Source organism: Portunus trituberculatus, chromosome 25, assembly GCF_017591435.1.
Source record: "Portunus trituberculatus isolate SZX2019 chromosome 25, ASM1759143v1, whole genome shotgun sequence".
In the NCBI taxonomy this organism is placed as follows: Eukaryota; Metazoa; Arthropoda; class Malacostraca; order Decapoda; family Portunidae; genus Portunus; species Portunus trituberculatus.
The window spans coordinates 3,981,846-3,995,000 of NC_059279.1; the positions used below are offsets into that span (position 1 = coordinate 3,981,846).

Below are 13,155 nucleotides of genomic sequence, written 5' to 3' on the forward strand. Positions count from 1 at the left end.
ATAAATCTTAGTAACAAACACATGACAAGCAATGAAGGATATATAAAGAGTTCTCTAGTGATAAGAATGGTAGCGCTAGTGGTGGTGGTGGTGGTGGTCTCCTGAAGGCCTCTTGCTACTGACGGAGGAGGGGAAAGGAGGGCGTGGATCAGTCAACTATCAGAACATCATGCAGCATTGGTGTTGAAGCTCGAAATGGTGGTGGTGGTGGTGGATGTAGCTGGTAGTGGGGCGGTGGTAAGAAAACAGAGGCCGCCCGTGTGAAGCCCAGTCATTTCTTCATCCATGACCACGCTGCTTCATTGCTTCATTCTTCTCTCTCTCTCTCTCTGTAAGAAAATGAAGACGAAAGATAATAATCGTGAAACCAATCATCAATCAATTTCTCTCTCTCTCTCTCTCTTAGATACACCGACAAACTGACATATTTCCTATACTCAAACTAACACAAGGCACAAAATTCACCACATCGGTTCTTTAAGATATACTGAAGACAAGACAGAAGTACATGTAAGAATGGAACACTTAGTTAAAGCTTCCTGTTTAAATGTCCAGTAGGAAGCACCTGAATACATCAACCGTGTTTTCTACCTTTCTTTTACATTGCAGCTCCTCATGTATGCAGTATATATATTCACTGTGTCTTTATGAATAATTGCTCCCTTTCCTGACATCGATAATGCATTCTGATAAAGAGAAAACAACATTTATTTACCTCTTAGCTGCCCTTAAGTCTACCTGGTCCGCCATTACAAGTTGCGTTCGTTGGTGGGAAAAAATAAATGATATCTTCCTTGTTTTCTTTAATGTCTTTGTTCGTTATGGTTACAAAAGTTCTCTTAAAAATATTTACAAACAATATCGTCATGAATATTACATTTCCTCTGAGTGCTAAGGAGTATTTGCTAAGTTTCACCGCAGACGAATTCTTGGCGGGATCTTCAAATCATGTGTTTGGTTGAGGTATCTTAATATGATTCAGAAAACTTGAAATACTGGGATTATTGATAGCATTAGTGCACTGTTAGTATATACAGCAGTAGTAGTAGTAGAAATGATGGTGTTGTGGTGGTGGTAGTAGTAGTAGTAGTAGTAGTAGTAGTAGTAGTAGTAGTAGTAGTAGTAGTAGTAATGTAGTAGTAGTAGTAGTAGTAGTAGTAGTAGTAGTAGTAGTAGTAGTAGTAGTAGTAGTAGTAGTAATTGTAGTAGTAGCAGCAGTGGCAAGAGTAGAAGCAGTGATTATGCCTATTAATGCCATGTACAACTAATCATGAGTTTTAAGTTTCAACACTGCACTGCTTGTCTTTAACACCACATATAAATGCTAACAATTTCACAAGACATGACGGTGTATGACATTATGCAAAACGTACCTGCATGAAATATTACAGCAAACCAATAAATAAATAAACAGATACACAAAATAAATAAGTGAAATAAATAAGTGAATAAATAAATGAAAACATGTACATAGAGATACAAATATAATGGAATAAACATCTTTACAATAGCATACACAGAATAATGCCTTAGAGTTTATAAGAAAGGATTACTAAGGTCAATCTTTGTTATATTATACATGGAATCATTTTATATCAATTAGCAACAATAAATAGAATCACACTAAGTAACATACAATAAATACATACTTTGTCTTCCAGGAAATGAATGGACAGCTGTGTAGAGAATCGAGAGGAGGAGGAAAGGAGTAACTGACATCATAAATATCTATTGGTGAAAGAAGAAGAAAGAAAAGAAAGTAGTGAAAACGATAGGAAGAGAGAATAAAGAAGACAACAAAATAGATATCATGAAACTGAGAAGTTAATATGGAAGAGAGAACACACACACACACACACACACACACACACACACACACACACACACACACACACACACACACACACACACACACACACACACACACACACACAATCATCCCTATCCCGCCTTTCTCTCAGTTCTGGTATTGATCGTTTTCTCTCTCTTACACACACACACACACACACACACACACACACACACACACACTCTCTCCCCTCTCTCTCTCTCTCTCTCTCTCTCTCTCTCTCTCTCAGTTCCGGTATGAATCTTTTCACACACACACACACACACACACACACACACACACACACACACACACACACACACACACACACACACACACACACACTCACACTCCGACTACCAGTATTTAGAGAGCTAATATCGCCTTGCCGGGAGAAGTTAGCACCTGCCACCCATCGCCTGCAGCAGGACACACGCTGGCTTCTTGAACGAGCTACACTTGTACTTGTCACAGCTGGTCCTCAGTAGCGCCGAGTCCTTGAAAATCCTTACTTCTTGCTGGTATTTCCTCGGTGCTAGGAGCTCCATCAGGCTGCGAAAGAAGGCAATGATAGTGAGACAATTGGGTAGATCAGTCTTGTATTCTTAACGCCTTCAATACTGGGACACATTTTCACCTTGAGATTTGTATACGATTAGATCATTTCATTGACATTAGGAAAGGTCTATGGAGGTCACAAGATTAATACCCACAGTCTTCTTTATTTTGATCCCCTCAAGTCAGTTTCTGAAAATGTATAAAATTACCAAATAATAAGCAAAGTGAATATGGAAACGCGTTATGGTCCTGAAGGGGTTAAACACTTTGATCTCGCACCAGGAATGTTTTTTTTCTTGCTACGAATGATTAGTCTAGTCATAAATGTTTCTCTAGTCACCTTAACACGATCGGTTAAGTCCTTGAACGATTATGACCGTATTCAAAATAGCATTGTTTTTTTTTTTCACTACAAAGGCCACAGAGATGATTAGCCAAATTGTCAAGACCGTTTCTGCTTCTCGTAGTATAAAAATCTTGTTAATGTATCAATAAAATCGCAAAAACACCTAAAAACCTGTGCAACCTCAACTAGAGCCTTCTGAAAATAGTGTAGGTGAATGCAGAAATGTTTCAGAATATACTCCTGTCTCTTTTAACCCATTCAGTACTGGGACACATTTTTACCTTGAAATTTGTGTACGATTAGACCATTTCATTGACATCAGGAAAGGTCTATGGAGGTCAGAAAATTAATGGCCACAGTCTTCACTATTATAATACCCAAATGAGTTTCTGAAGCTGTAGAAAATCATCAAATAGTAACCATAAGGAATATGGGAATGCGTCATGGTATTGAAGTAGTCAAGGCACCAGAAGTAAAAGGACAAGTGCAAAAGTTCACTGATCTTTCCTCTAGTACAGTCACACTTCTCACCTGTCTCTACCTTACCTGAGAGCCGTGGTGCGTCCCTCTGCCAGCCGCCCTGACTCACACACCAGCCACGGTCGACACTCCTCGCCCTCCACAGCTGCCAGCACCGCCTCCGTCATCTGGCAAGGAAAAGAGTGAGCAACAACAACAACAACAACAACAACAACAACGCAGCCAGTCAGTCCTTCCTGCCTCGGTTTCTCTCATAAAAACGAATCGAACTTTTATCATCTGTCTTAGATAACATGCTGTGGACAACGACCGATAGTTACTGGGTACTTATCATTCACAACGCGTAGTATCTCCAGTGTGTGTGTGTGTGTGTGTGTGTGTGTGTGTGTGTGTGTGTGTTAACGAAGTAATCGCCTTGTTCTTTCATCACAACTGTTTCCACGGGCCACAAATTATTAACCGGCTTCCCGAAAGTGTACATCTTCTATCAATACTATAGAGATCTTGTGAATCTTTAACTAGAATCGTAAGAAATACCATTAAGAACTCGTGGAACTTCTATTAAAGCTTTTTGGAAGTAGTGGAAGTGAGGCGCGAAAATGTTTCAAAATCGAAAAAAAAAGTGGATGAAAAAGGAAAAGAAAAATAGGAGAGGAAAGAAAATGAATACTCACGTTATTCAAAGTCCCCCACGGAAGGAACTCAGCGGCCGAGGACACCAAACTTCTACTACCTCTGTTGATCTCCAGTTCCGGGATATTAATAGGAGGGAGATTGAAGGAAGGCACGAGACCCACGCTGCTGAAGGCGATGATGCCCAGAAAGATGCTGATGATGATTAGAGGCGCCAGCAGCTGTTCGGAGAGAGAGAGAGAGAGAGAGAGAGAGAGAGAGAGAGAGAGAGAGAGAGAGAGAGAGAGAGAGAGAGATGGATTATGTAGTGTCAACACCTAAAGAGAAATGAATGAAAATGAAGAATTTCCAGAAAGAGAAAATGGCATCCGTTCTCCTTATACCCAGCTCTCTCTCCCTCTCTCTCTCTCTGGCAACTGAGATATTTTTTTAAGTATAAGCATAAAAAAAACTTGATTAATTACTATTGTGAAGTGAGAGAGGAAGACGATGACGACGTAAAATGCAGGAGGCAGCTCTAGCCACAGGAGCCTCAAAAATAAAGACAGCAGATGTCACTTTGGTTACAAATATAATAGGAAACTGCTTAAGTAGAGAGCCGACACAATACCTTCTCTGCTGAACACTTGTAGTCCTTGTCGTCCTTATAATAGAGGTCGTCCTTGTACTTCTCTTTGCCCTTGATGTCGTCCTCTACCGGGTAGTAGTAGTAGTAGAAGCCGCTGTCGTCTGCTGGCTGGGGGTCGTTCATCACGGGATCCTGAGAGTAGTGAGGAGAAACATGACTCAAATGAAAGCCTGAGATGGTTACCTAATGCTACAGAAATTACTTAAACCTTAAATATTTCTCAGGTACACGTATATTTTCTTCTCTTTTTATTATAGAGCAAAGGAGCATCAAGAGAGAGAGAGAGAGAGAGAGAGAGAGAGAGAGAGAGAGAGAGAGAGAGAGAGAGAGAGAGAGAGAGAGAGACTAGATAAGATTTCTAAACGTAAAGAAATGCTAGAAATATTAAAAAATAAATAAAAAAAGGTCCTTAAACCACTAAATAATCTCAGAAGACTCCATAATTCAGTATCCTTATAAAACAGAAGAGAATCCGAATCCTTACATTGGTCATGCCGTAATCCCTTCTGATCCTGAGCTTAGAGTGTTTGGAGGGAGTCACGTGATCAGCCGTCCCTCCCTCCACCACCATCGCCACCAACACCACCACCATCACAACCAGCGCCCTCAGCATTTCTGGGAGAGAAGGAAATGAAATGGAAATGATGATAACTGTAGAAGAAAAATAATAATATATTCATTGATTTGTTCGTTAGTTAATCAGTGAGATGGTTATGTTTTAGTCAATTAATCAGTCAGTCAGTCAGTGAGTTAGTCGGTCAGTCAGTCAGTCTCTCTTTGTCTATCTGTAAGAGTGTATAAGCATTATGTATCATGAAAATTGGTATCTACACACTGTGGTCAATAAACATTTCTGTCTGTCTGTCTGTCTGTCTCTCTCTCTCTCTCTCTCTCTCTCTCTCTCTCTCTCTCTCTCTCTCTCTCTCTCTCTCTCTCTGCAACACAAGAGATTCAATGTTTTTTTCGTATTTCAAGATATAATATTTCTTAATGTTAATATTATTTTTCCATGCGTTCATGATTGGAATATTGTAAAATGAAATACAGAAGATGTAGCGAAGATAATTTTCTTTTTTTGTATCGTTTGAGGGAAAGTTAGAAAAGTGTGGCTTGTTTTATTTAATTATCTATTCATCTGTTCATCCGCGTGTTTAGTTTATAAGTTAGTTCCTTGTGTACCTTTAGTGAAAATTTCAGATTATGTGTAATCTTGTATGTAAAAGGACACACACACACACACACACACACACACACACACACACACACACACACACACACACACACACACACACACACACACACACACACACACACACCGTACTCCTTGGAAATGCTAAATACACACGAACAATGAAAAAAACAACAACAACAGACAAATAAACCAAAATACACAAACACAAAGAAAGAAAGAAAGAAAGAAACAAAAAGACATTAGGCATCACTATCTTGACGGTGAGGAAAATTTGCGTTTTCTTTAGGGAGTGACCTTTGTCTCTCTCTCTCTCTCTCTCTCTCTCTCTCTCTCTCTCTCTCTCTCTCTCTGGATGAATTAAAAGAAAATGGGACATAGTTTTCCGATTCTCTGTCTCATCTCTTTCTTTCTCTGCTTTCTCTTCCTCCTCCTCGTTCTTCTTCTTCTTCTTCTTCTTCTTCTTCTTCTTCTTCTTCTTCTTCTTTTTCTTCTTTCTTCTTTTTCTTCTTTTCTTCTTTTTCTTCTTCTTTTTCTTTTCTTTTCTTTTCTTTTCTTCTTTCTTCTTTTCTTTCTTCTTCTTCTTCTTCTTCTTCTTCTTCTTCTTCTTCTTCTTCTTCTTCTTTTTCATCATCTTCTTCTTCGTCTTCTTGTAGTAGTAGTAGTAGTAGTAGTAGTAGTAGTAGTAGTAGTAGTAGTAGTAGTAGTAGTAGTAGTAGTAGTTGTTATTGTTGCTTTTCTTCTTGTTTTGCTTCGTATCCTTTTTGAATTCCTTTTTCTTTTTTCCATTTCTTACTCATGTTTTTCTTCTTCACTTCAATTAGTCAAACAGTTGTTCCACATTTCATACTTCCATTTTCTTTTTCTTCACAGCATCATCAACAAGGCACATTCATGGGTCAAGAACAAGGAGAACAAGAGAAAGAACGCTACAGAACACTCATTAACTTTTCAAAAACCCGTTTATTGATCTACATTATATACATTACTCAAAATACCCACAAAAACACAAATATATGTAGAAAGAATAAACGAAAAAAAAATCACCATGCACTAACGTCACAAACATCCAAGAAAACAAGATATGCACAAGATCTCACTATCACCCCAAAGTCAACGGTATTCCTTCACACATTCCTACCTCTGCTCAGTTTCAAAGCTCCACAGAAACACACGCTAGCCAGAGAGACAGACGCACCTAACCTTCCTTCAACACTGGTGGATATGCTCGCAACTGGCCGTGATGATGCGAGACACCCCCTTTATATACCCTCAGAGCTTCTCACTTCGTTGCATCACTCGGGCAGGACACGAGGCTAAATTTCTCCCACTTAAAGGCAACAGGAAGGTGGAGCGGGTATGATTTTGGCGTCTAACTGGGTGGTACCGTGAAGGAGGCAGGTAGAAGTGCAGTGACGGCGGTCCGTGTAGGAGTGCCAAGAAGGGAAACTGATAAAGGAACGAAGGGAAAGAAAAAGATGATGGCAGGGAGGATAGAAGAATAGGTGGTTAACATTTACATCTACACATCGAGCACTTGTTTCATACATCTCATAAGGTAATGACCGACAAGCTTCTACAAGGCACCAGACAGATGCTTGTGACCAAAAGAGGTACAGCTTAGGCGTGTCAGAAAGAGAGACGAGTAGAACATGTGATAAGGACGATGGAAATGCATCTATCTGGTGGAAGAAAAAGGGAATACTTAGAAGATTTATACTCGTAGATCAAGGAAAAGACAAGCGAAGAAGTGGCTGAAATATGAAAACTGTATATAGAGAGATAAACTGGAGAGAAAGAGACCCTGTAAAGTGTAATCTTCAGTGAGAGAGCAATTAGTTAAGTCACACAGGAAGAGAGGAGAGTATAGATGTAGGGTAAGGAAGGGAAGGAGTGGTTGGCGTAGGAAGACTGTGTAGGGAATGCGATGAGGGTAGGAGGGCTTGGGAAGGCTGTGGGAGCGCCCAGGGTGGAGGTATGCTCTTGTCAATTCCTATCTAGGCCCCGAGACAGCAGAGGGAGGGAGAAAAGGAGAGAGAGAGAGAGAGATGGGTGAGAAAAAAACGGGACTGATTACTAATACAGTTTCTCTCGGTTCTCGGTTCTTACATGATTTTCGCGATGTTCATCTTTTTGTTCGATACTCGGGAAATGTAGAAGACAGGCGCTGCAGGAGACGGGTCGATGGTTCTTGTTTAAAAGGAAACACTTAAGGGAAATGAATGCACGACTTTGATACGGTAAGACTTGATTCATCATGTGTTTGCGATTGGTATGAAAGAAAATGAGTTTGTAAATACCTTGTGTATAAGGTTTTGAATATTCATAGGACCTTAAAAAGAAAACCATACTTAACCGCTTCAGTACTGGGACACATTTTTAACTTGAGATTTATATACGATTAGACCATCTTATTGACATTAGGTAGGATCTACGGAGGTCAGAAGATTAGTGGCCAGAGTCTTCACTAACTTAACCCCCACATAAGTTTCTGAAGCTGTATAAAGTCACCACATGGCAAGCAGAATGAATATGGAAACACGTCATGGTACTGAAGAGGTTAATTAGAATGCTATACATGCTAGACACTGCATCTATATTGGTTACATTGTCTTACGTTGAGCAATGCATTTATATTAGTTATAGTAGTAGTGGTAGTAACTATTTAACTAATGTTTGTTACTCTGCATCGCCTAATCTTGAAGAATACTTGGTGACAGCATTTTGATTTATGTTTGTAAAAGTATGCTTCTGTATTTGGAGCAATGGGAATTTTGCGACTTTCACATTACTGTAAACATGCATATTATGATCAATCAAACTACACTCTTGAAAACCCGCTAATCATCTCCGTGGCCTTGAAAAAATAGTAGCGATTTTTAGTTGTTTTTTTTACAGTTCTAAAGGCAGAGTGACAAGATTTCTACATTGTAAACTGGAAAAATACTCTTGATTATAACTGGATGAAATAAAGTAACAGAGAATAAAACAGGTGGGATAGAAAGCAAATTTTTCGCCAGCTTCTAAAAATAGATACAGGAAATTCAAAATAAAACTGAAAAGAACAAATGAGAGTTAGGTGTAAAGTTAACGTAAAGGAATAAAGAAGGATAAAAGAAGAGAAGGTGATACATATAGGAAAGCGACAAATGAAAAGAAAAATTCTCAATTATTCAACATACACGAAAAGAAGAAAAGAAAGATAATTAATTGACACCTGTGAAAGACACGTAAAGAATTCATTACTACTACTACTACTACTACTACTACTACTACTACTACTACTACTGCTACTACTACTACTACTACTACTACTACTACTACTACTACTGCTACTACTACACCACAACAACAACCACAACAACTGCTACCACACCACCACCACTACACCACACCACACTGCACCACCACCACCACCACTGCCACCACCACCACCACCACCACCACCACCACCACCACCACCACCACCACCACCACCACCACCACCACCACCACCACCACCACCACCACCACCACCACACCACCACCACCACCACCACCACTGCCACCACCACCACCACCACCACCACCACCACCACCACCACCACCACCACCACCACCACCACCACCACCACCACCACCACTGCCACCACCACCACCACCACCACTGCCACTGCTGCTGCTACTACTACTGCTACCACTACTACTACTACTACTACTACTACTACTACTACTACTACTACTACTACTGCTACTACTACTACTACTACTACTACTACTACTACTGCTATTACTACTACTACTACTACTACTAACACCTGCAGTTCCAAACATCCCTTTTCTGGGTCAGGTAGAAAAGTTGTCCCCTTCTTGAGTAGGTATGTGGGTAGCTCCTCCTCCTCCTCCTCCTCTTTCTCCTCCTCTTCCTCTTCCTCCTCCTCCTCCATCTTCTCCTCCTCCTCCTCCTCCTCCTCCTCTTTCTCCTCCTCCTCCTCCTCCCGTATAAGAACTTTCCCAGCCCTCCTCGACCTCATGTTGTTGTTGTTGTTGTTCTTATTTTTCTTGTTTTTGTTTTTGTTCATGTTCTTATTTTTTCTCATAAACGAACAAAACCATAGCAACAACAACAACAACAACAACAACAACAACAACAACCATTGCTACCACTGCTACTACTACTATTACTACCACCACCACCACCACCACCACCACCACCGCTACTACTACTACTTCTACTTGTACTACTACTACTACTACTACTACTACTACTACTACTACTACTACTACTACTACTACTACTACTATTACGGCTACCATTGCTATCATTCCTCCTCCTTCTTCTCCTTTCCATCCTCTTCCTCATCTTCCTTCGTCCTTCTCCTCCTCTTCCCATCTGAACTCAAAACATCTTTCCGGCTTCTCTGTTAGTCTAGCTTAAAATGACGTCTCTTTTAGGCTTCAGTTTTATTGTTCCTATTTGTTGTGTCCTCTTTATGTTTTGGCGGTTCACTTCTGCGCTGCCTCTCCATCAGTTTGAAAAGAGACTCTAGTTGATACTGCACGTGTTTTCAAGAAATTTTTATACGGATTCATTGACAAATTAACATGATTTTTTGCGTTATGAAAAGATGAGACAGTCTTGAGAATATGGCTAATGGTTTCTGTTGTCTTTTATTGTCCTTATTTTCTTCCTTCTCTTCTTTCTTCTTCTTCTCCTCCTCCTCCTCCTTCTCCTCTTCCTCCTCCTTCTTATCCACTTCGCCACGAGCACCTCAAAGATTGCCGTATTTTGAACACCACAAAATACAAAAATAAAAATAACAACAACAACACACGTTTCCTTTGATGCTAAGAAGGAAGAAGAGGAGAAGGAAAAGGTAGGGAAGCTGGAAGAGGAGGAGGAGTAGGAGGAGGAGAAAAAGGAGGAGGAGGCGGATCTATGCCTGTAGGTAAACGGTGCTTTCAGGTAGGCTGAGGTGAGACAGGTAAGGAGGGAGAAAGGGAGGGAAGGAGGGAGGGAAAGAAAGGAGGGTTAGGTATTGGGGAAGGTTACCTGGAGAATAACGGGGCAGGAATAACACCTTAGGTTGCCAGGTGACGGAAGCTTAACATTAAGCATCTCACATCTTACACCACCACGCAACATCACCAAAAAAGAAACACACATCCAGAAAAAAAAAAAAAAACAAGTCCACGTTAGAGAGACAAAAAACACAGAAAACGAGACGCGGTAGACTTAACACTAAGAGGAGGAATTGTCGTGTGAATAACTGAACACATGAGAGGCACACACGAAGGCAAGGTCGCCCCTGTATGGGATAAGAACCATCGTCTCTGTTGTAGTAAGGCAGTGCTTGAAAAACGCGAGGTTAGACACACACGAGGCCAGTGCTCAGGAACCTGCAGCCACGATAGGAACAAGTGAGTGAAAGGTGAGCGAGTGAGTGAATGTGTGTCTGTCTCATCTTGCTCTCAATAACTTTTTTACCTATCTGTTAGTGTTATTAACCATTTCAGTACCGAGACAGATTTTTTACCTAGATTTCGAGTGTGATTAGACCATTTTATTGACATAAGGAAAGGTCTATGGAGGTCAGAAGATTGATGGCCACAGTCTTCACTAGTCTAATCCCCCACATGAGTTTCTGAACCTGTACAAAATCACCAGATAGTAAGCTCAATGAATATGGAAACGCGTCACGGTACTGAAGAGATTGAGACATCGAGGCTTTTTTTTTCCTCTTCATTTATCTGTTTGAATGGTAATCTAGATAGGGATGAGGAGTTAGGTTTCCTGTTTCCTTTTCCCTCACCTGTCAATCGCTGCAAGGATAAAAAAAAAAAAATAAGGTTCTTCCATTAATTTACATCTAAGCAGTTAATTAAGATAGCAATAAGTAAGCGTATTCCTGATTTTGCCTTCTCTCACCCTCCAATCACTGCAGATATCAACAAAATATCCCAAATATCAAAGTAAATGAATTTAAGCTTCTTTCCTCCCATCTAACTTTCTTTAGCGAGCTGTCAGTAGGATAGGAATGAGTAAGTAAATAAGTGAGTGAGTGAGTGAGTGAGTGAGTGAGCGAGTGACGTTCAGTGTTTCGTCTCACTTCTCGTTTCTATACGCGATACAAATCTCACGGTGTATTTGTCCATTTTGTTTGGGTAGGATAAGGGTCAGGAAGGAGAGAAATAGAGAGGGAGAGAGAGAAAGAACTGACGTGGCTTTATTTAGAACCAGGAAAGGCATTTGTGGTGTTTACTATAGAGTACGATGGTGGTAGTGGTGGTGGTGGTGGTGGTGGAGGTGGTGAAATGGTGTCCTGTCTTATCTATACTGTTATTCTATTCATACTATACTGTTCGTACTATTACCATTATTATTCTAAAAGGCAATTAGATGCATTGAATAGAAACACTGAGCTTTTAATCAGAGAGAGCAGGAGAATAGTGAGAGAAGTTTTGTTGCTTTTTGAGGTCATTCTTGAAGAGTTTCGTCATGTATCTTTTCCACAACCTTGTCACTGATTATCACCTTCCTACCAGTGATTTTCGTTCCCTTATGGTTTTTATGTTCCTCTTTCTCCTTTGTGTTGTGTTCAGATTCCTCTCCAATTCATATAGAAGGTTTGAAACTACTATTTTTTCATTGTTTTCTCTTAGTATTCAAGCTTCGAGATACATTTCATTGACGTCATTGTCTTTTCCGTCATTTAGATTCTTTTTCAATTCATATACACGGTATCGGAATGCGTATCATCATCTTTCTTTCATCTTCTTTCTTCTCAGTACTCAGGTTTCGAGATGCGTCTTATTAATGTCATATCCACTTTCTCTTCCTAGTACTCAAGTCCCTCTCTCTTATTTCTCCTCCCTCAGGTCACGATGCAGCGGCTTCTCACGGCAGTACTGGCGGCGTGCGTCGTGGCTTGCGTCAGAGGGGATGTCAGCCACACACCGCCATCACAAAGCGCATCCCCACCTCCTGGGAACTACCCCCAGACTGCCCCTGCACCTGGCCCCGCCCCGTCAACCAACGCTGCCACACCCGCTCACTCGTACCCTGACCCACAGCAGGGCGCGGTATACGAGGACTACGTGTACTACTACCCAGTGCAGCAAGACAAGAAGAAGGGAGGAATGTTTGACTTCAAGAAGGACAGCGATCTGGTCTCTTTCATTATCGTGGGTGTGCTGCTGGTGGGCGGTTTGCTGGTGGTTCTCGCTTACATGCAGCCTGAAGACGCCCGTACTCTTCAGGTTTCCTACCACGATATGTACCACCTGGCTTCCCAAGTGTACCAAGCCATTAGTAAGACCTACTGAGGGCGCACTGGCGGGATGATGGTAGTAGTAATATTCCGTGGGCATTTTTGTGTTTTATTTATATGCATGTGAACTCCTATGCTTAGTATGAGTCTTGTTATTATATCTGGGGTTATTTCTACGCGAATTTCACAGAGCTAGAGTACAACTATAGACAGATGAGATGATCTGAAATGCTCATGGCTTGA

The 13,155-nt window shown here is 40.8% G+C and overlaps 2 protein-coding genes across 3 annotated transcripts in view; one reads left to right on the forward strand and one right to left on the reverse strand.

Annotated features, from left to right (window-relative positions):
• Positions 1-2,089: 2,089 nt before the first annotated feature.
• On the reverse strand, positions 2,090-6,885 carry LOC123508896. The gene is made up of 6 exons (XM_045262901.1): positions 6,861-6,885; positions 4,958-5,088; positions 4,456-4,605; positions 3,887-4,066; positions 3,279-3,379; positions 2,090-2,380 (listed from the first exon to the last, which is right to left on the reverse strand). The coding sequence occupies exons 2-6, from the start codon at positions 5,084-5,086 to the stop codon at positions 2,227-2,229; spliced, it is 714 nt and encodes a 237-aa protein (XP_045118836.1). The 5' UTR covers positions 5,087-5,088; positions 6,861-6,885; the 3' UTR covers positions 2,090-2,226.
• Positions 6,886-11,002: 4,117 nt separating this feature from the next.
• Positions 11,003-13,155, forward strand: part of LOC123508898 — a 3,050-nt gene continuing 897 nt past the window's right edge. The window contains exons 1-2 of one of the 2 annotated variants that reach the window (XM_045262907.1): positions 11,003-11,062; positions 12,521-13,155. The exon at positions 12,521-13,155 is cut by the window's right edge and continues 897 nt beyond it. In XM_045262907.1, coding sequence (XP_045118842.1) covers positions 12,527-12,967 — 441 coding nt within the window. In that variant the 5' untranslated portion in view covers positions 11,003-11,062; positions 12,521-12,526 and the 3' untranslated portion in view covers positions 12,968-13,155. Of the gene's footprint in view, positions 11,074-12,520 lie in introns of both variants that reach the window. The other variant, XM_045262906.1, reaches the window with a different exon arrangement.

Excerpts from the sequence above, each read along its gene's own strand:
- LOC123508896 (XM_045262901.1), bottom strand. The coding sequence starts at position 5,086 with ATGCTGAGGGCGCTGGTTGTGATGGTGGTGGTGTTGGTGGCGATGGTG. Across the intron at positions 4,606-4,957 it reads GGGATTACGGCATGACCAAT|GATCCCGTGATGAACGACCC; the intron begins GTAAGGATTCGG and ends CACTACTCTCAG. Across the intron at positions 4,067-4,455 it reads ACAAGTGTTCAGCAGAGAAG|CTGCTGGCGCCTCTAATCAT; the intron begins GTATTGTGTCGG and ends CTCTCCGAACAG.